At 38.8% G+C, this 19,914-nt stretch overlaps 1 protein-coding gene across 1 annotated transcript; it reads left to right on the top strand.

Moving 5' to 3' along the window:
• The first annotated feature begins 3,206 nt into the window (after nt 1-3,206).
• On the top strand, nt 3,207-17,177 carry LOC116119788 (fatty acyl-CoA reductase 1-like). The gene is made up of 8 exons (XM_031405720.1): nt 3,207-3,283; nt 13,802-13,902; nt 14,154-14,214; nt 14,729-14,887; nt 15,038-15,119; nt 15,792-16,058; nt 16,819-16,928; nt 17,021-17,177. Exons 1-8 carry the CDS (start codon nt 3,207-3,209, stop codon nt 17,175-17,177), a joined length of 1,014 nt encoding a protein of 337 aa, XP_031261580.1.
• The last annotated feature ends 2,737 nt before the right edge of the window (nt 17,178-19,914 follow it).

The raw sequence follows: 19,914 nt of genomic DNA, 5'->3' as shown, positions 1-19,914 counted from the left end.
CAATCGACTTCTCTTTTCTTCCCCAAGCTTATCAAAAGGAAGTTGAATGGATGAGGGTCGAAGCCGAGGGGAGACCTATGTTTACTCGAATGAGTCTGAGGAAGAAGGCGAGGACCAATGAGATGTCAAAAGAGGAGAGAAGAAGACTGAGCCCCAGCTCCAAGTCGAGGATCCAACTCCCTTGAACACGATGCTACCAACTGAGGTTCTCGATCTCGGAGTGGAAGTCACCACTCCTCTTGTTGACAAGCCATCTCTTCCTAAGGGTGTCGACCTTTTTAGACAGGTCGAGGATAAAGCTCCGACTCCTCCATCAGCCTGAAGAATTCCTTGTTTTATTATTTTTTTTTTTTTTTTATAATTGCCCGTTTGTAATCGAGCTTTAATTAATGAAATAATTTTTTTCATCATTTCTTTTTCGAGCAATGGCTGTTATATTTATACGGATTCATTTAATTTGTCCTAGTCAAACTTTGGGATCTAAATTTGCTCTAAGTTGTGTGTACTCGCTTCTTTAGGAGCTTTTTGGATTTTTGCGAGAAAATCTTTATGCGACGTTTAGCATTGATATTGATTTCGGATTTGTCATCCTCTTTGGGCTTTCGTTGCTGGCTTAAGGTTGATTTTTCCCAACGTGCTTTTTCTTGGATTTTTCCAAGTTTAACCTTGTCGATTTGGGATTTTTAATCCCGATTTTTGCGAGGAAATCTAATGTGATGATAAACTTTGATCTTAGACTTATTGTCCCTTTCGAGTTCTTTGGTCGTCGGCTTAGGGCCGATTTCAATCAACGTGTTTTTTCCTATTAATTTCAAGTTTAACTTTGTCGACTTAGGGATGTTTGACCCTCGATGAGTTGGATTTTGGCATGGCTTGTTCGAGATAAGCTACCTTTCCTGGACTCTTGACCTTGAGTTTTTAGAATATCATCACTTAGGTCGTGATTTAGTAAAACGCTAACGATCTTAAGATGTTAACAATGAATCGAAGAAAATAATGAATAGTACCTTGTTTATTAATCAAGAGTTTTGGTCGTGAATGGCCTTACAGTGAATACTGAACATAAGAACGAGTAAAACCCGAGCTTTTTATTGGTAATACCTTTGCAAGTGCTCAGCATTCCATGCTCGCATTATTGCTTCGCCGTTGAGGCGTTCCAGGTGAAAAAACCCTGGTGCAAGCTTTTCAGATATCTTGAAGGGACCCTCCCATTTTGGCCCAAGTGCCCCCAAGTTCGGGTTTTGAGTACCCTGGACAACGTTTTTTGGGACCAGATCACCCACTTCAAAGTCTCTGTTTCTGACCTTGGTATTGAAGTATCTCTTGACTCACTGTTGATACGAGGCGAGCCTTGGCTGAGATTTAGCCTGATATTCTTCGATCAAGTCTAGTTTTAGGCAGAGAAGGTCTACATTTTCTTCTTCGTCAAAGAATTCTCTTCAAAACGAACTAATTCCTACTTCAACCGGGATCATCGGCTCACATCCATAAGACAAAAAAAATAGGGTTTCGCCCGTCGAGCTTCTGGCAGTCGTCCTGTAGGACTATAAAGCCTCTGGTAGCTCGTCAGCCCAATTCCCTTAAGGTCGTTGAGCTTCTTCTTTATGGTGTGCTTGATTACTTTATTCACAGCCTCTACTTGTCCATTGGCTTGAGGCCAATAGACAACAACAAAACTCTTCTTGATGCCAAGCTGCTCGTAGAAGGTCCTAAAATCTTCGAGGTCGAACTACTTCCCATTGTCAGTTATTATTATGTGGGGAATCCCAAACTGACAAACTATGTTCTTATAGACAAAATCCTTTAGTCGACTTGACGTTATTATTACCAGTGATTCGGCTTCCGCCTACTTGGTGAAATAATCCACGACAACTACTGCGAATTTAACGCCCCCTTTTCCCTGAAGCAATAGGCCGATAAGGTCAATGTCCCAGATCGCGAATGGCCACGGGCTTGTTTAAGTGGTCAATTCTTGTGGTAGAGCTCGTGAAATATTTGCAAATCTCTAGCATCTATCACATCTGTGGACATAGTCCACTGCATCATCATAAACTGTTGGCTAGTCGTATCCCTGACAGAGCACCTTGTAAGCTAGAGATCTACCCCCTTCGTGGTTTCCGCAAATTCCCTCATGTATTTCCCTCATAACATAATTTGCATCCTCGCGGTTAATACATTACAGCAACGGTACATTAAATCCTCACTTGTATAGTCTATCGTTAATGAGCGTGTACCGAGTTGCCTTTATGCGGAGTGCTCTAGCTTCGGCTCTGTCTTCTGGTAATGTGTCGTTCCTCAAATAGGTGGTGATTGTAATCATCCAACTGTACCTTTGACTTGTGGTCAACATTGGGCCTTGTAGAGCGGGGATGCTTGGTTTTTGGAGGAATTTAACTAGGATCGAATCGACCTTCTCATTATTCATTGCTAAGGCTAAGCGAGCTAATGCATCTGCCTGCGAGTTTTTCTCCCTTGGGATATGGTGAATGGAAAAGGATCTAAACTGTCTAAGCTCAATCTCTACTTGCTGAAGGTAGGATGCTGTCCTATCTTCCTTTGCCTAGTATTCCCTAATAACTTGATAGACCACGAGCTGTGAGTCACTGTAGATCTTGATGGAATCTACCCTTATTTCCCTGGTGAGACGGATACCTGCGAGCAATGCCTCATACTCAGCTTCGTTGTTGGAGGTATTGAACCCAAATTTTATTGCGACTCTAATTCGGTCTCCGTTTGGGCTTTCAAGCAATAGGCCCACTCCTGCTCCATTTTCATTCGAGGAGCCATCTACGTATAGAGTCCATAGCCATAAGTCGTCACTCTTTGGCTTCCATTGCTCGATCTCTAGCGGGCTTGGCTCGGCCTCTAGTTGATAGGAGAACTCAGATATAAAATCTGCCACAGCCTGGCCTTTGATCAATGTCCTCGGAATATACCTAATGTCGTGTTGACTCATCCCCATCATCCACTGGATTAGTCCACCTGATGCCTCGGGCTTCTGCATTATCTTCTTCAAGGGGAAGTTCGTCAGCACATGGATGGAGTGTGCCTGAAAACAAGGTCGCAGCTTTCTGGCTACAACAACGATGGCGTAGGTGAGCTTTTCCATATCCAGATACCTTGTTTCCGCGTCAAGCAGTCTCTTGCTCACATAATACACTGGCCATTATATTCCTTCCTCTTCGCGTACCAACGCGGCACTGACAATGGACTTTGATACCGACAAGTACAGTAGTAGCGGCTCACCCTGGATGGGTTTTGACAATAAGGGAGGCGTTCCGAGGTATTTCTTCAACTCTTAGAAGGCTCTTTCACACTCTTCTGTCCACTTGAAACCTTTCGTCCCATTCAAGGTCTCAAAGAATGGTATCTGTACCTATTTTATTCCGGTTAGGCTTTTCATGTCGAACATGGCTTGAATCTTCTTCGGGTTAGCTTCTATACCCCGTTGGTTCACGAGGAAGCCTACGAATTTCCTGGGGCTCACCCAGAAAGCACATTTCAATGGATTGAGCTTCATTTGATACTTTCTGAGGATGTCAAACGTTTCCCCTAAGTGCTCAATATGGCTTTGGACGACCTTTGATTTGATGAGCATGTTGTCGATGTACACTTCCATGGAATGGCCAATATGGTTGGCAAACATCTTGTTCACCAAGCGTTGGTAGGTTACCCCTGCGTTCTTAAGGCCAAACGACATAACCTTGTAACAATAAATTCCACAGTCAGTAATAAATGATGTATGTTCTTCATCAGGCTGGTACATCGAGATTTGGTTATATCCTAAGTACACGTCCATAAAGCTAAGAAGTGCGTTTCTCGCTGTCGCATCTACTAGCTGATCGATCCATGGTAGCGAAAAGCTATCTTTCGGACAGGTTTTGTTTAGATCTGTAAAGTCGACGCAAGTCCACCACTTGCCATTCGACTTCTTGACTACGACTAGGTTACGAGCCAGTCTAGGTACTTGACTTCCCTGATGAAGTTAATTTCCAGGAGTTTGTCGACTTCATCCTTGAGTGCTTGAGAGTGCTCTGCATCCATGGCTCTTCTTTTCTGTCTTAAGGGTTGAGCCTATGGGTCGAGGTTTAACCTGTGGCACATCACCTTAGGGTTAATCCCGACCATATCCACGTGCACCCATGCGAATACGTCAAGGTTCTTCTTCAGGAACTCGACCAGACTATCAACCATCTCCCTGGTCAAGCTGTTGCCAATCTTCAGCACGTGAGTTGGATCCTCCTCGCTAACACTTATTTCTAGCAGCTCTTTGGTTGGTCCTACCGTGAGCTCTTTTTTGTGGATGTGAGGATCTATAGTGTCCTCTAGCGGTCTAGAGTTCGGCTTAGATTCTACGATGGTCATTATTTTATGGTGTGGCCATTTCTGCGTGGCGTTTATAACCCGATTGTAGGATTCTCGAGATTCCTTGGTGCAGCTCCTGATCATCGTGACTCCCCTAGAAGTCAAAAATCTCATTGCTTGTTAGCGCACTGATGTGACTGCACTTAAATCATCCAGGATTGGCCTTCCAAGGATGACGTTATACGTGGTCCGGTAGTCCACCACTTGGAATTCGGCCATCACAGTTTTCACCTTTGGCTCTACCCCCAGAGTTACAAAAAGGTTAATAGGACCTCTGGGAACCAGGTTGTCCCCGGTGAACCCATAGAATGGCGAAGGGCACGCTCTCAAGTTCCATTCTGTTCGAAAACCTCCCAAGAAAATGATGTTTGTCGCGCTCCTATTGTCGACCATAACCCTTAACACCTTTGCATTGCCAAGCTTGGCTACAATTACAATCACGTCATGATTATGACAAGGGGATGTTTCACACTAGTCGACTGTGAACCCCACTACATCGCTTTCCTGTTTGGGCTGTTTAGGCGGTTTCTGTTTGCAACTCATTATTTAGGGAACCGAGTCTGTTTTAGCCTCTCGAGCTATTGCTCGCGAGCTCATCTCGAGCTTCCCGTTATATCCGATCCTCCGTAGATCATATTCACGAAGACCTCACTGGGGTTTGGCGGAGCCTATTGAGCTGGGGTCTGTACCTAACTTGGGACCTGGTTGCTTTCCTTGCCAGGATTCTCTCGAGCTAGTTCTGCCTTAATGAATTCTTTCAAATGACCTTTTCTTATCAGGTCCTCGATGGCATCCTTCAGATCTCGACAGTCATTCATGTTGTGCCTGACATCTTTGTGGTACTAGCAATATTTCTATCGATCTCTTCTGCCTAGTGCCCCCCTCATCCTTTCTGAAGCAAGCAACCTCTTGGCCTCTTAGGATACTCCTAGATGTGGGCAATGTCTTGAGTGAGGGGGGTGTACTCTGCATACCGCAGGAATGGCTGCCTATCTCCGTAGTTATCTACTCTCTATTTCTTTTGAAATCTGTTACGATTCCTGTCACTACGGTCTTGGCCCCCACGCTTATCTAAGGGGTAATCATGTCTTCTGTCCAAGCCCCCCGCAACAAGCTTCTGGCTAGTATTGCTAACGAGCTCTCTACTCACTAGTATTTCGCAGCCATCTGGTAGAATTTGGCCAGACTCACATGATCTTCACTCTGGAGCTCTTTCCATAGCTCTATGTTAAGTCTGCTCCCTACGATCAGCAGAGTCTGAATGGATTCTTTGAGGGCATCAGCAACTAAATGGATTCTTCGAGGGCATCAGCAACCTTTGCCTGCTCGTTCTAGAACCTCGTTAAATACGAAGTCAATGATTTATCATGCTCTTGGCGAATGTTGATCAAGCAGATAAGCAGCATTGCGAACAGTCTCCTCACCTGGAATTGTTGTAGATATAGTGTGGAGAATTGTTGCTAGGAGTTGATAGAGTTTGCCTTAAGCCGCTTCTACCACCTTTTGGCATCTCCGACTAATGTGACTGCGAAGCACCGACATTTTGCTAAATCACTGACCTGGTATAGCTCCATCGGGTCATTAAAGTTATCGAGGTGATCCTTGGGATCCCCTCTCCCTTGTGGGAGCGGGGCTTGGGGAACTTCCTCCGTAAAGGGAGAACTTACTATCTCCTCTACCAGATTGTTTTGGCGAGCTTTTAAATCACTGAGCATCTTTTACATGCGATCTAAGTCTTCACTTTGGTTGCCCTGGTTTGCTTTGTTAAATTGTACCTTGAGCAAATAACTTCAAAAGTCTGTTGCTTGTGAAGCTCCTCCAACACGCACGTTGATGCACTAGGTTGAGTCATGATGGCTGGGTTGGTAAGTGTTATCGTGCTCATCAATGCATTACTCGCAACGTTGGTCATTACCAATATGTCGGTCATTGTCAAATTGTCGCACATGCCTCTCTTCGCGAGCCTATGAAGATTGATCTTGCCTTGGGCGTGGGTTAAAACTAACATACTGACGCTGGGGATACCATCGATGTTCTCGGTTAGGTCTGTCGCCTTCGTTTTCCCTCAGCGACTGCTTCCCTGGTTGCCTCCCACGGTTTGTTCACTCGCAGGACTCACGCTCGTGCGTGGCATGCTGCTTGCGAGGTTAGAGGTGTTGACTACCCCTCAGCAGTGACGAAGCAAACTGTCCACCTGCAGAATTCATACTTATTAGGGTGGCATTGGCGAAACACGACAGGTCAAGGTTCTGGGCAATTAGTTGTTGGCTCCTCAACTCAACCACCTTTTGTTGTACCGCCTGTGCAACCATTGTCCTGACCATCTCCATTGGCTGGCTGTTCTTGGGATTTGACGTCCCTGCCCCCTGGTTGTTTGTGGCGTGCTGAGCTGGCAACACAGGTGGTTCACGTCTCGCGTTCTCCTGTTGTACCTCCCGATGGGTGGTTTCCACGTTCCTGTGATTTCTAGTGGTAGTTCTTGATCTGGTGAACACCATTTTGGTCTTAGGACAAGTAAACTGCGGTGAACATTTTTTGGAATCTTTGAAATATTGGCGGAGGCCCACCTTCTAGCGACAAAATGTTGATACAGAATTCTGCACCAACCAGCGTGATCCGATCAACCTTGCCAGATCGAAACCGATGTGTGCATGGTTAGTGAAAATTAGCAATGAATATGAACGAAATGAATTAAAAACAAAGAGATTTTTAAAGTGGTTCGGCGAGGTTAACAGCCTACGTCCACTGAGTTTTTTGTAATTTCGGTAAGAGCTTACAATGCCATTCTTATCTGAAAAAAAAAAATCCTTTTTTCATCATTCGAGGGGGTTTTTACACAAGATTTGTACAGAGAAAAAAGCGAAATTTAGGGGATTACAATCAATCTAAATCGCAATTTCGATGCCCTCGCGATTTGGTGTTATGATTGCATAGTGATCGCTATTGATTGAGTCCTTCCCGTAATATCTAGGATTTGAGATAATTTGGAGGCAGATTGAATGATTACTTGAACTATCTGTGACTAGCTTATGCTAGGTCGAGCTACGGCTCGACAACCTTATGCTAGGTCAATTAATCATTGTTGTCGAGCTCATTCTGGGTTGAGCTATATCCTTGCGTAGCCCTAAGCTTGGCGGAAAAACCACACACAACATGCAGAAAATCTAGAAAGGATAAATCCTAGTTTGGCGCAAAGATATCTTTCCAAAGTTAAGGCCGAAGATCACATTGCTTTCCTAATCTATCAAAGTTTGGCTTTATTTCCAATTCATTGTGCAATAAGTCAGGAAAGGATAATCCCCACTTTAGTAAAGCAATATGAATTCCCAAATGAGAGTTGAAGATCAAATTGTTTTCCTGTTCTAAAGATACAATGTTTATTTCCAATTCAAACATGTAGTTGGCCCTATATAAACCCCATTATAATCAGTTTTTTTTTTTTTTTTTTTTTTTGGGAGGCACAAAATTAGGTTATAGAATGCTCATAAAAAAACACATTGTAGTGAGCTCGTTACGCGGCAAGTGCAATAACATAATAGTGGACATAGGATTTTCTTTCAACATCCAAACCACTTTAAAAATCTCTTCTATTTTCTTTTCCTTTGCTTGCCTTTACATTAATTGATTCTACATCAAACCCTTAGGTCTTCAATAGTCTCCCACGTAGATTCATCCAGAATCTTGCATACTTTTTATTAGTGCGAATCTCTACATCAACATTTTGGTACTATAAGGAGGGTCTTCTGCCAAGCTTTCCATATTTCAACAAATCCAGTTTTTCTTTACAAGGTTATGCAACATCAATCATGCCTCGTAATACCAGATCTTATTCAAAAAGCAAGGTTGTTGCTGGTCAGAATGAAGAGGCTACTACAGGCCATCTAAGGATGGTTTTAGAAGAATGCCCCATGTCTAAGTTAAGGAATGAGCTAGTAGCTCCTCAAGCAAATCCATTAATAATGAATGCCCTTGAAATGCTTACCACCACAGTCCAAACGCTAATACGTTAACACAGAGTTTGGATACTGCCCTAGTGATAGATCCAAGGGCCATGGAACTCGACCAGCAAACTGTTTCTAGACAGCGACACCAAGTAGGACTGTATACAAGCCAAGCGGAGCCAAGTATTAGTTGGCTAAAGCTCAACTCAAGTGAAAAATGTAGGGCTCAAGCTCGCCGCATTGAGGAAACTGGAGCTCAAGCTCAAGCTAGAAGCCCCTACGACTGGCTCAAGCTTGGTTCAAACTAGTATTTAATTGTATTATATGTTGGGGATGTGGTTATTTATTATTGGAAGATTTAAAAGCATATAATGTACTCACCCACACACAAACCTACCTTTTCTTTACTTTGTAAAGTAAAACATAACCTAAATCTAAACAACACAAAACATATAAACCTCTTACAGCCACTGCCCAATATGCCTCCACTCTTCTTTAATCTTTCACATCTCTTATCTTTGATTTAGTCCTTTCTTATCCTTCCCTCTCTTTCATTTGCTCATCTCTCTTATCCTCTACAAGTTGAAGTTTGTCGCCACCTACCACAAGAAGTTTACAACAAGTCTTCTTTCTCTTTTTTTTTTTTTTTTTTTCCAAATCATTTTTTTCTCTTTAGAGTTTGAGTGTCTAAAAGAAGCATTCCATATGCTTCGATGGACTACACAGTCTACATGGATGATTGGATTTAATTGGTTTTGTTTCTTATTTTTTCTTCTTTGTAGCTGAATATGTGATTTGGGAATTTCAAGTTTCTCTAAGAAAATGCATTTAGTGATTTGGTTTTGGGGCATAGTTGACATAGGGATCGATTTCTAGGGAAATGACTTAAAATACGCGATCTTTTCTGAACTTGCAAGCTCTACAAGTCGAGCAACACTGCGATCAAACTCAACTCATATAATTATACGAGTTTCAAAGCAAACTTGAGCTCGGGTTCGGCTCGAGAATTACCGAGCTGAGCCTAGGCTCAACAAAAACCAAGCCTGAGTAGCTTACGAGCTACTCAGCTCGGCTACAGCCTTAGCACCAGGGACTAGTCCGCCTTGGTCTCTACATACTGCAATGCCCTCACAGAGTTTAAACACGACAGGCAAATGTCTTCGCCATCAAAGACGTAATCGCGGCGTCCCCTGGCATGGGATCCCAAGTCTTCTCAAGCATATGGACTATAACCCTGTATGATCTGGTACGTGCCATGAATAACATTGGAAAAGTAACCTGCCCGGCCCACAGCGAGTTAAAGGTTTTGGCAGGTTAGGCCCGTCACTTGTTAGGGTTGGCTGGCCCAGCTCGGCTCGCCAACCTTAACCCGGCGGGTTATGCTGCGGGCTGGGCCAGGCTAGCCCCCCTCTTTTTTTTTAATTTAATTTTTTCTTTTGTTTTGTTTTGTGTAATTGTTTTTAGTTAACTTTTCAAATATCAATAATTCCATTAAATTAAATTAATTTTTTTTTTTGTTAACATTTCAAATATTAATTCAATTTTAATACAATAAAATTGTAATATAAGAAAAATTAGATTTATTCATTTATCAAAAAATAAAATAAGAAATTACAATAATTATTACCTCGTTAAAAACCTCACCAAGAAAAACCAAATGGGACAAAAACTTGGTAAAGAAAAAAGAGTGCAGTAATTGACAATTAATTTACAAGTTACAATTTACAAAACAACTAATTTGGGGGTTGACTAGGACCTCCCTCATTTGTATCATCTATATCACAAAATTGAAATGATTCTATTAAAGTATCGTCGACAACCTCCCATTGATCTTGATGGTGCGACTGTTCCCAATCTCCAAGACATGTGAGGACTTCAATCATTTTTTTGTGAAGGTTTAGTCCTCCTTTCATTTAAAATTCTTCCACTTGTACTAAATGTTTGTTTGGATGAGACGGTTGAGACAAGAACAGCGAAAACATCCAAGGCAAATCTTGATAATACGGGAAAAATACATTTTCTGGTTTTCCAATATTCTAAGACATTAAAGTTGGCTCTTTGTTGTGGATCTACTGGTAATATTTCGGGAGTTCCCAAATATTGTTGAAGCTCTTTACTTTGTGACTGCATGGAGGACAGTATATTCGTTGTTCGTGCTTCTAAAGAGGAGGCTGTGCTTCGAGTTCGGTCCTCTTCGGCCTATTAAATGCACTCTAAGAGTAGAAGTCTTCATTTGTTTCTTCTTATGCAACTTCACTGGGTATTTTGCCTGTTTGCGGGTTCCCATACCTGTTTTCATATTGAAAATATACCTTTGCAAGACACTCTCTTACCTCTCCTAGTTGATTGGCATATGCTTCGTTTTGTAAATTTTCAGTTAATGTGTCTAAACCATTTTCTAAACCTGCTACTTTAATTCTATGATCAACTATAGCACCTAAACAATAAAGAAAAGGAATGGGTTTCCAATATTTTTAAAAAAAAAAAATTCCATTGCCTTTATTGGTCTCTCTAAAATTTCATTGTTTTTGTTTTTTCTAAATAACTCTGATATTTTTATAATTGTATGTATTACCAATAGACTAGTAGGATAATACACACCAGAAAGTTGTAAAGTGGATTGGTAAAAAATTTTAAGAAAAGAATGAAATAATTTAGCTATATACAAATCATTTTCAAACAAATAATGAGGACCTCTATTATTTGCTACAAAATAACTAATTAAATTTGCATAAGGTAAACATGAATCAAGCATTAAATAAGTACTATTCCATCTAACAGGCACGTCTAATGCAAAAGTTCTAAGAGACATATTTGATTTTATACAAGCATCTTGAAATTCAGCATTTCTTCTATTACTACTAGTAATCTAAGCTAAAGAATCCCTAATTCTATCAATATTATCTCTAATTGTTTTCATACCACTTTTCACAATTAAATTAATAATGTGACATGCACAACATTGGTGAAAAAACTTCAAATTGTTAAAAAAAGGATAATTAATTTTAAAGAATCTATAGCTGTACTATTAGCACTTGCATTATCTAAAGTTAAACTTATCAATTTATTAATAACATCATAATCTTCTAAAACTTCAACAATTTTATTATAAATTTGTTGACCACTATGATCCACATCCATTAATCTAAATCCTAATAAAGATTTATTTAATTTACATTCGTTGTCAAAATAATGATTAGTCACACAAATATAATCTTGTTTAGCTCTACCACTCCAAATATTGGCAATTAGAGCCACACTAACATGACAACTATGTATTTTATTTTTTAATTCTAATTTCATTTTCCCAAACAATTTTATCAAATCATTTCTAGTTGCAGTTTTAGAATAACTTTGAAATCCTAGAAAAAATGAATTTTTAATAAATCTTTCAAAATATTTATCTTCAGCCATATTAATAGGTTGATCAGTTGCAGCAATGTAAAAGCTAATTGTTCCCTATATACATCAGGACTATAACACCAAGTAGTACCCATATTAGTTATTTGAGTTTGATTGGTTTCTCTATTTCCATGTTGAGCAATATGTTTATTAGCATATCTTTTTAAAGTACAAGTACCATTACCTGAATCAGCTTTATAAATATTTCCACAATACTTTCATCTTGCTTTCTTCACTTGAACTCCACTTTCTGTCTCGTAAAACTTATCGAAATGCACCCAAAAGTATGATGTGTGTCTGTTGTCGGTTTCGACAGTAGTTGATGAACCCGCTTTAGCTTGAGATGAAGTTGGATGAGAACGACGATTACGAGGACGACTTCTAAAACCACCGGGAGCTATAGCAGCATGGGGAGGAATCGGAGGAATATTATGAGGTGTATCAGATTCTGAGACTAGGAAAGCGGGACTATTTGAATCTACTACATTTATGTTAGTAAATTTAGGGGGACTAGGATAGTAGTTTCCTTCATCATCGGAATTGACGGGATAGAAATATCTATCCATTATAGTTAAAAAAAAAAAATTCAATATAGAAGAAATAAAAAAATTAAAGAAGGAGAATTGGAATTTGGAAATATGAATTGAAAATTGCAAAAACTAATAAAAATTAAAATGAGAGCAAATTGACAACAAGGAGAATAATTGAGAGATTTCAATAGAGATTAGAGAAAATGAGAGAATTTGGGATGTGAGAAAATATGAGAGTTTAGGGCCTATTTATAGGAAAAAAATTGGAAAAGAAAATGACGAAAAAGACCCATCCAACTGCTATAAAACAACTATATTTCAAGGGTAAAAAGGGTATTTAAAAAAAAAATTATTTTTTTTCGGCCAAACTGTCGGGTTGAAATTTTCAACCCGACGGGTTGGCGGGTACTTTTAAGAAAAAAAAAAAAAAACAACGCAGCCCGTCCAGGGGTTGCATACAAGTTGGGTTCAACCCGGCCCACCTTATAGGCAGTCCAGGTTGAACCTTCTTTAATGTGGGTCGAGTTAGGGTTGACCCGCCTAACCCGACCCATTTGTTCCACCTCTAGCCATGAATGCTATGTGATGACTGTAATTGTCGTTGGGGCCCTCCTTCTAACACCAAAATGTTGTTACAAAAATCTGCAGCAACCCGTGAGACTCAATTGACCTTGGAGGAATTGAGTAAGATGTGAGCATGATTAGTAATAATCAGAAAGAAAGTAAAGAAACAAAGACAATTTTTAAAGTGATTCGACAAGTTGAAATCAAGCCTACTTCCATATTATGTTATTCAATAGTTTTTGCCTTACAATAAAAATCTCTGCTCTCAAGATTTTCTCATCATCTCACAATTATTATTTAAGGGTTTTATACTATGAAATTGCAATGGTTACAAGAGGAATTTAGGGATAATGGCATGATTTTCGGAAGTTAATCTCTTGATTCTTGGCATGGTTCATAGGCCGAAACTGCAGGGACTGTTCCCGTGATCTTCTCCTTGATTTTAGGAGATAATGCATATCTATGATTTGAAAGATAACTGTCAAATAGCTCGCTCCAATCTGATTGCCACTTTGCTATTTGACCCCAGCTATAGCTCATCTCCGAGTTGATTACCCATCCTTGCACAACAAAACGAATTCTTGATGAGGTATGTGTTTATAATATATAGTTTGTTTACGAATATAAGCATCAAATAAAAGTCTTACCTTTTTTTTAAGTTGCATGCTTATTACTTCCACAACCGATAAAATCATATGAGCATATAATGTGTTGAGAAGGAATTGTTTAATGTATTGAGAGATAAACTCGGTGACAATCTAAAATCTTTTCTATCGGAAAAGGTAGTTGCGATAGCCGGTGACATTTCTACTGAGAACTTGGGAGTAAAAGATTACAAACTAATGGAAGAAATGAAAGACAAACAGACTTAGTAGTAAATTTCTCTGCAACAACCAAATTTCAAGGGAGGAAATTAAATCTTATTTTCTTTTTTTTCCCTTATCATAATTACTTATCACATTATAGTTAAATTCTTGTTGATTTGTTTTTATTTTGTAGATATGACATTGCTTTGAACACCGATACAATGGGGGCTCCACATGCTTTGAGTTTTGCAAAGAAATGTATCAAAATAAATGTTCTTCTTCATGTATCAACTGGTAAATTTTAATTTCAAATAGCTAAGTAATAATTTCATAATCTTTTTTTTTTCCTTATATTCATGATTTCGGATGATATAATGACAAATGAAAGAAACTAGATCATCACTAAGTTATTTTATTTAAGGTATGACTCTCCATTTTTTATTTTCATTTTTTTCTATATTATAGCGTATTGCCAAATAGATTGGAGCTATCATTAACTTCGACCAATAGTTACTTTCTTTTTTTTTTTTTTATTATATTTCCAGCTTATGTGTACGGCGGCAAAAAATCAAGAGTTTTACTGGAAAACCCATTTCAAAATGAAATGTTGAAACTCTTCAAAGGACTTGTAAATTGGATATTACAGCAGAAAAAAAATTGATAGGAAAAAAAATTGAATCAACTTCAAGCTGAAGAGGCCACCGAAAAAGAAGTTACCTTAACCGTGCAGATTTAGGCATCAAAAGGCTTGAACTTTAAAGAATGAACCGTTCTGTGTTCTAGCATACAAATAATGTACATACGATAAAGTAAAATCCTCTTTCCATAAATTATTACTATTATTATTATAAAAACAAATCACAAGACAATTTACATGAAGTAATAGAAGTAATAATGAAAAAGAAATCATGCATGCTTGAAATAAACCAATAAATAAATCCATTTAACATGTATTTAAACAAGGATATTTCAACAATCCTTTCAAGTTTTGTCCAAACTTGAAACTTTATCAAGAAGTTAATTGAAAGAGAAGAAGTGAAACAATAATTTATCTCTTTCCACGAATCACACTTGACAACAAATTCACAAACTTAATAAGAATAATTTCCTCATTTAACAGGGCAAGATATTATGGATGGCCAAACACATACGTGTTTACAAAGGCAATGGAAGAGATGATATTAGGAGACTATAGAGATGACCTGCCTCTTGTCATTACTCGCCCCACCATAGTCACCAGTACCTATAGCCAACCTTTTGCAGGTTGGATTGAAGGTTTGAGATAATAACATCATGAAATGAAGATGATTATATCAATTAATTATTGTCTTTTTCATGATTTGTATTCTATTTTGATTCATTGTCAATTCGTCATAAATAAGGTTTTATATGTATAACGTATACCTTATAATGATTTTGGTCGGTACAGAACTGTTGATAGACGGATTCTTGATTTTGGTAAAGGGAAACTAAATTTCTTGCCGGGCAAACCTGACACAATCCACGATTTGGTGAGGTCAACTCTTTATTATGAATATTCATATACTAACAAAAATGCATGTTATGTGTTATGCCTCAAAAGTCAAGCCTATGTCAGCACAATTAATGTCTCTTTGTACCAGCTGCCAAGCCCATATCTCCAAAGATATTCTCACCAACTTTATCTCATTTCAAAGAGATGAATGGACGAGAGCCTTCCATGTGTCAAGGCAGTTTGCAAAAGCTCTCATGGCATTGAGTGCAAAGGTGAATAAATGGGCACTCCTCTTCCCGAAGAAGGGAGGCTGGTCTGAGATTTAGCTTCAATTCTTTCTCTCTGTAAAAACACTGTATTTCTTCATCTTTGTTTGCTTACGGGCAAATTCATAGAAGTAGGGAGAGATCAAATAAAATAACAGTGGATGTAGGAGTCGCTTGTTGCATCCGAACCACTATAAAAACCCCTCTTGCCAATCTTTTATTCATTTTTCTGCAAAATATATAATCTCAGCTCCATATTCAAATCCCATGGATCCATCACGTGTGTCTCCTGAGTCAGCTCAGCGTTTCCCACGTGCGAGTCGTTGGCGTCCAAAATCAAGCGTCAACATTATGATTTAACCTTATTGTTTGTCAATATCTATTTCTCGTACTGTCTTACATTTTTGCAAACTTTTTAAATTCATGAAATCATAATCTCGCAGATACCAGCGGACATGGTGGTGAGTCAAATAATCGTAGCTATGATGGCAAATGCCAACCAGTCCTCTCAAATTATTTATCAATTTGTGTCATCTATGAGAAACCCTTTAAACTTCTCGAATCCTCAAGATTTTAGCATCTGGTATTTTGCTAAACGTCCATTGATTAATAAAAATGGGAAGCCAGCTACAACTGGCAAGTTTAAAATACTGAAAACAGCAACCAGATTCCGCTTGAGCATGGCTATTAGATATGTGTTACCACTGAAGGTTTGTTCTTTTGACAATGTGTTCCAAATTTATTTAACTTTTTATATTTATCATCTTGGTTTTCTCTCTAATTTAACACCTTGCATCTTCCAATCACTATTAATTTATTATAATTTAATTTTCATTTCTTTATGTCCTATCTGGAGGTACCTGTTGATACGAGATTCACATCAACTAGAGTGATCCAATTGACTTTAACGGAATCGGAACGGATGTGTGCATAATTAATGATAACCAGCAAATGATGTAAAATAATGCATTAATATAAATGACAAAGTGGTTTTTAAAGTGGTTCGACAAGTTATAATCTTGAGCTTACATCTACTGTTGTTTTTATTTGCTATGAGAGCTCACCAAAAAGTAATAGAATTCCTAGAACAATTTTCTAACCCCTTTTCCATCGTTGGAAGGGGTTTATATACAAGTTTTGTACAAAAGAAATATCAAAATAAAGAGATTACAATCAAGATTGTGATGCAACTCCGATATCCTTGTGATTAAGCGCTGAGATTGCATCGTCATTGTTGTTGCTCTGATCCCTTCCAAGATATCCAGAATCTGAGTTTATCTGTGAACAACTGTCGAGATTGGCCGCGACTAACTTATGCTAGGTCAAGTTATATCTCGACAAGCTTATGTTGAGTCGGACAATCGTTTGAGCCGAACTGATTCTGGATTGAGCTATTACCTCGCAAAACTATGACTTGTCCAAGCTTGATGGAAACATCACACACAACAGTACTCAAATTGGTGAGTTCAGTTTTATGCCAAAAATATATATGAGGATATTTGTATTGATTCTGATCGGAAAATCAAATTTGCAATACAAGTGGTGGAATTCTACAAACCCTTCTTGTTCTTTGAGGACATGTATGTGTGTGCGTGTCTATATATATATATCCACTCCTTCTATATTATATTCAAACCTAAATGCACCATTAATTTGCTTGTCAATTGTGCAGCTTTGGTGACACAAACTCAGAGAAATTGCGAATGATAATAAGACAGAATGACGAGGAAGTTGATGTGTTTAACTTCGATCCAAAATGCAATGATTGGGAGGACTACATTGTCAATACACACGTCCCTGGGCTTGTAAGATATGCACTTCAGAGATAAGGGAGGGACATGAGCATCGTGTGGTCCTTTTGTTGGTTCACTTATTCTCTTTGTATTGTAATATTTGAGGTCTTACATCAAATATCATACAAGTAATGTAAGATCATTTGGACGTTACTTGCAACTTAAAGACTATTGTACCAAGACTTAATTCAACTATTTCCAAGCTTTTCGATTCAGATATGTAGTTTAATTAATTGCTCAGGTACAAAGGTAGCAGAAATGAAGTCAAGATGTTAAGTTTTTTTTCCATCTAAAAACTTACCAACATGAATTTTTCACATGAAACATGGATAATATTCAAATTCGAACTTTAGACCTAAGTTTAAACTTGTTGGTAGGAACTCAACATTATATTAGTCCAATAATCTCCTAAGTGTCATGTTGTGAGTGAATGCTGAAACAGCTTCGTACTGAGTATTAGTGGAACGGTGTCGTTTTGAGATAGCTCCAAGATGATCCTGACCGCTGATTCAAAGGAAAAACTAACAGCTGAGATCAAGCCTCCAGTCAACACTATAAAAGGATTAAGTCTTCATACTAACAGTAGATCAAACGAAAAGAGAGAGAGCCGTTTTTCATTTTTTCTTTGTTCGATTAGGGTTCTTACTTTCTGGGTCTGATTTTAGTTGTAATCGTGGGTATCTTAAGTGGTTTGGGTTAATCAGTCAAGGGAAGAGCTTATGTGTTCTTGTTATAGGAATTTCCAGGTTACAGTATTCCTAGGGCAGATTATGGGTTTGAATCAGAGTTGTTTGATCTAGGGTTTTGGGCGTATTCTTGTAATCGTGACTGTAAGTGATTGTTCAATAATCATAGTGCAGCGAACTCCCTTTCCGGAGTTCAACATGGATGTAGCTTGCTCAAATAGGGCAAGTGAACACGGTAAAAATCCGGTGTTGATTGTTTGTGTGTTTTCTTGTTTCTTGATTGTTTGTGATTGTTTGTGATTGTTTCTTGGTTGTTTACATAACAGAGGTATCAGAGCCAACGTCCTAGGGTGTATCTAGGTTTTAGAAATCATTTAATTTTTTGACGAATTTGAAAATTAGGTTTTGTTCGAAAAATTAGGGTTTGTCAGATTTTAGGGGTTTCTCAATCCAAAGGTTCCTAGAGCTTTAGGACTTCGAATCTTGCTGAGCCTTGGGGTTAATTCGTGAGATTTGATCACAAACACTAGTTAGGGAGAGCAATCTTGGTCATTGCCTAGAGGTTGTACCAGTATTGTTCATTTTTGTTTTTGTCAAGTTTAAGGGTATATCGGCTGGAAACCAATAACTGCATTAAAAACTGCTTGGCGGTACTTGGTGACTTCTGGTCTAACAACGCCACTTACACCTTAGACTGTACTACCCTGCCTTTATAATACAATGAGCACTACCCATATGGAGATCTCCCAATAAGATGGGAAGATCGATTTCAGGAGTTGGAAGAAGAAAATGAAAGCTCTGCTTTCACACAATAAAGTCGGTCTTGCACTGGAGAAGGATCAAAAGAAATGGCTCGAGGAGAAATTGAAGGAGAATGAGGAGATTGATGAAGCAGCCTCCAATTTGATCATGATGAACCTCTCAGACAGTGTACTAAGGAAGGTTGATGGAATCGAAACTCCACTGGGGTTATGGGGTAAACTCGAAACTTTGTATGCTCTTCAATCTGCACCAAACTTAGCTTTTCTCAAGGGTGCTCTGTTTTCATATAAAATGGATAGTAACAAGACAATAGAGGAGAACCTAGATGAATTCCTAAAAATGACCTTAATTTTAAAGGGCACAGATCAGGAATTAGGAGAAACTAGTCTAGCCATGATACTGCTAAACTCCATTACCGAGGATTATCTTGTAGTTAAGAATGCACTTCAGTATTCTGGTACTGTCCCTAGTGTTGACTTGATTGTGGCTGGTCTTAAGGCTAGAGAACTTGAGTTAAAGGTCCAAAAACGAAATGGGAATAACCTGTTTGTTAGGGGAAAACAAGACATCTTTCAATCTGGTAAAGGCAGTCAACCTAGCCAGGGGTCAAAAAACAAGAAACGGGGTAAATGGAACAATAAGCATAAGGCAGAGTCAAGAAAATGTTTTTTCTGTAATAAAATTAGTCATCTGAAGAAGAATTGTTTTGAATGGCTTAAGAAACAAAAGCAGGGAAACACAAAAAGTAACCTAGCCTCATCCAAACACTTAGTTGGAGAAACAGAGGTGCTTACTGTCTCTGTTTCTGACAATACAAAAGAGTGTGTGTTAGATTCTGGGTGCTTTTTCCATATGAGCCCCAATAGGGACTGGTTTCAAGACTTTGAGGAATATGATAGGGAGACTGTGTTCATGGGGAACAACAATGCCTGTAGGGTTAAAGGTAAAGGTAGCATAACCCTTAGACTCTATAGTGGGAAACTAATAAGACTTACCCATGTTAGGTACATTCCAGAACTCAAAAGGAACCTCATATCCTTAGGAACCTTAGATGAGGAAGGATGCTGTTACAAAGCCAAAAATGGGTGACTAAATGTGTATAGAAACCAAAATCTAATCCTGATGGGAGAAAAGAGGAATGGGTTATACATCCTATGTGGAGAATATTATTCTGATTGTCTAAGTTCAGCTCTAGTCACCTTAAATATGTCAATAACTGAAAGATGGCACCTTAGGATGTGACATATGAGCCAGAGGGGATTAGATATCCTAAGTAACCAGGGCATGTTAGGAAAGGATACTATATCAACCCTAGAATTCTGTGA

This window comes from Pistacia vera, unplaced genomic scaffold (genome assembly GCF_008641045.1).
Source record: "Pistacia vera cultivar Batoury unplaced genomic scaffold, PisVer_v2 Contig1252, whole genome shotgun sequence".
In the NCBI taxonomy this organism is placed as follows: Eukaryota; Viridiplantae; Streptophyta; class Magnoliopsida; order Sapindales; family Anacardiaceae; genus Pistacia; species Pistacia vera.
Note: the sequence above shows the minus strand (reverse complement) of the source record. Positions and strands in the feature narration are given on the sequence as shown.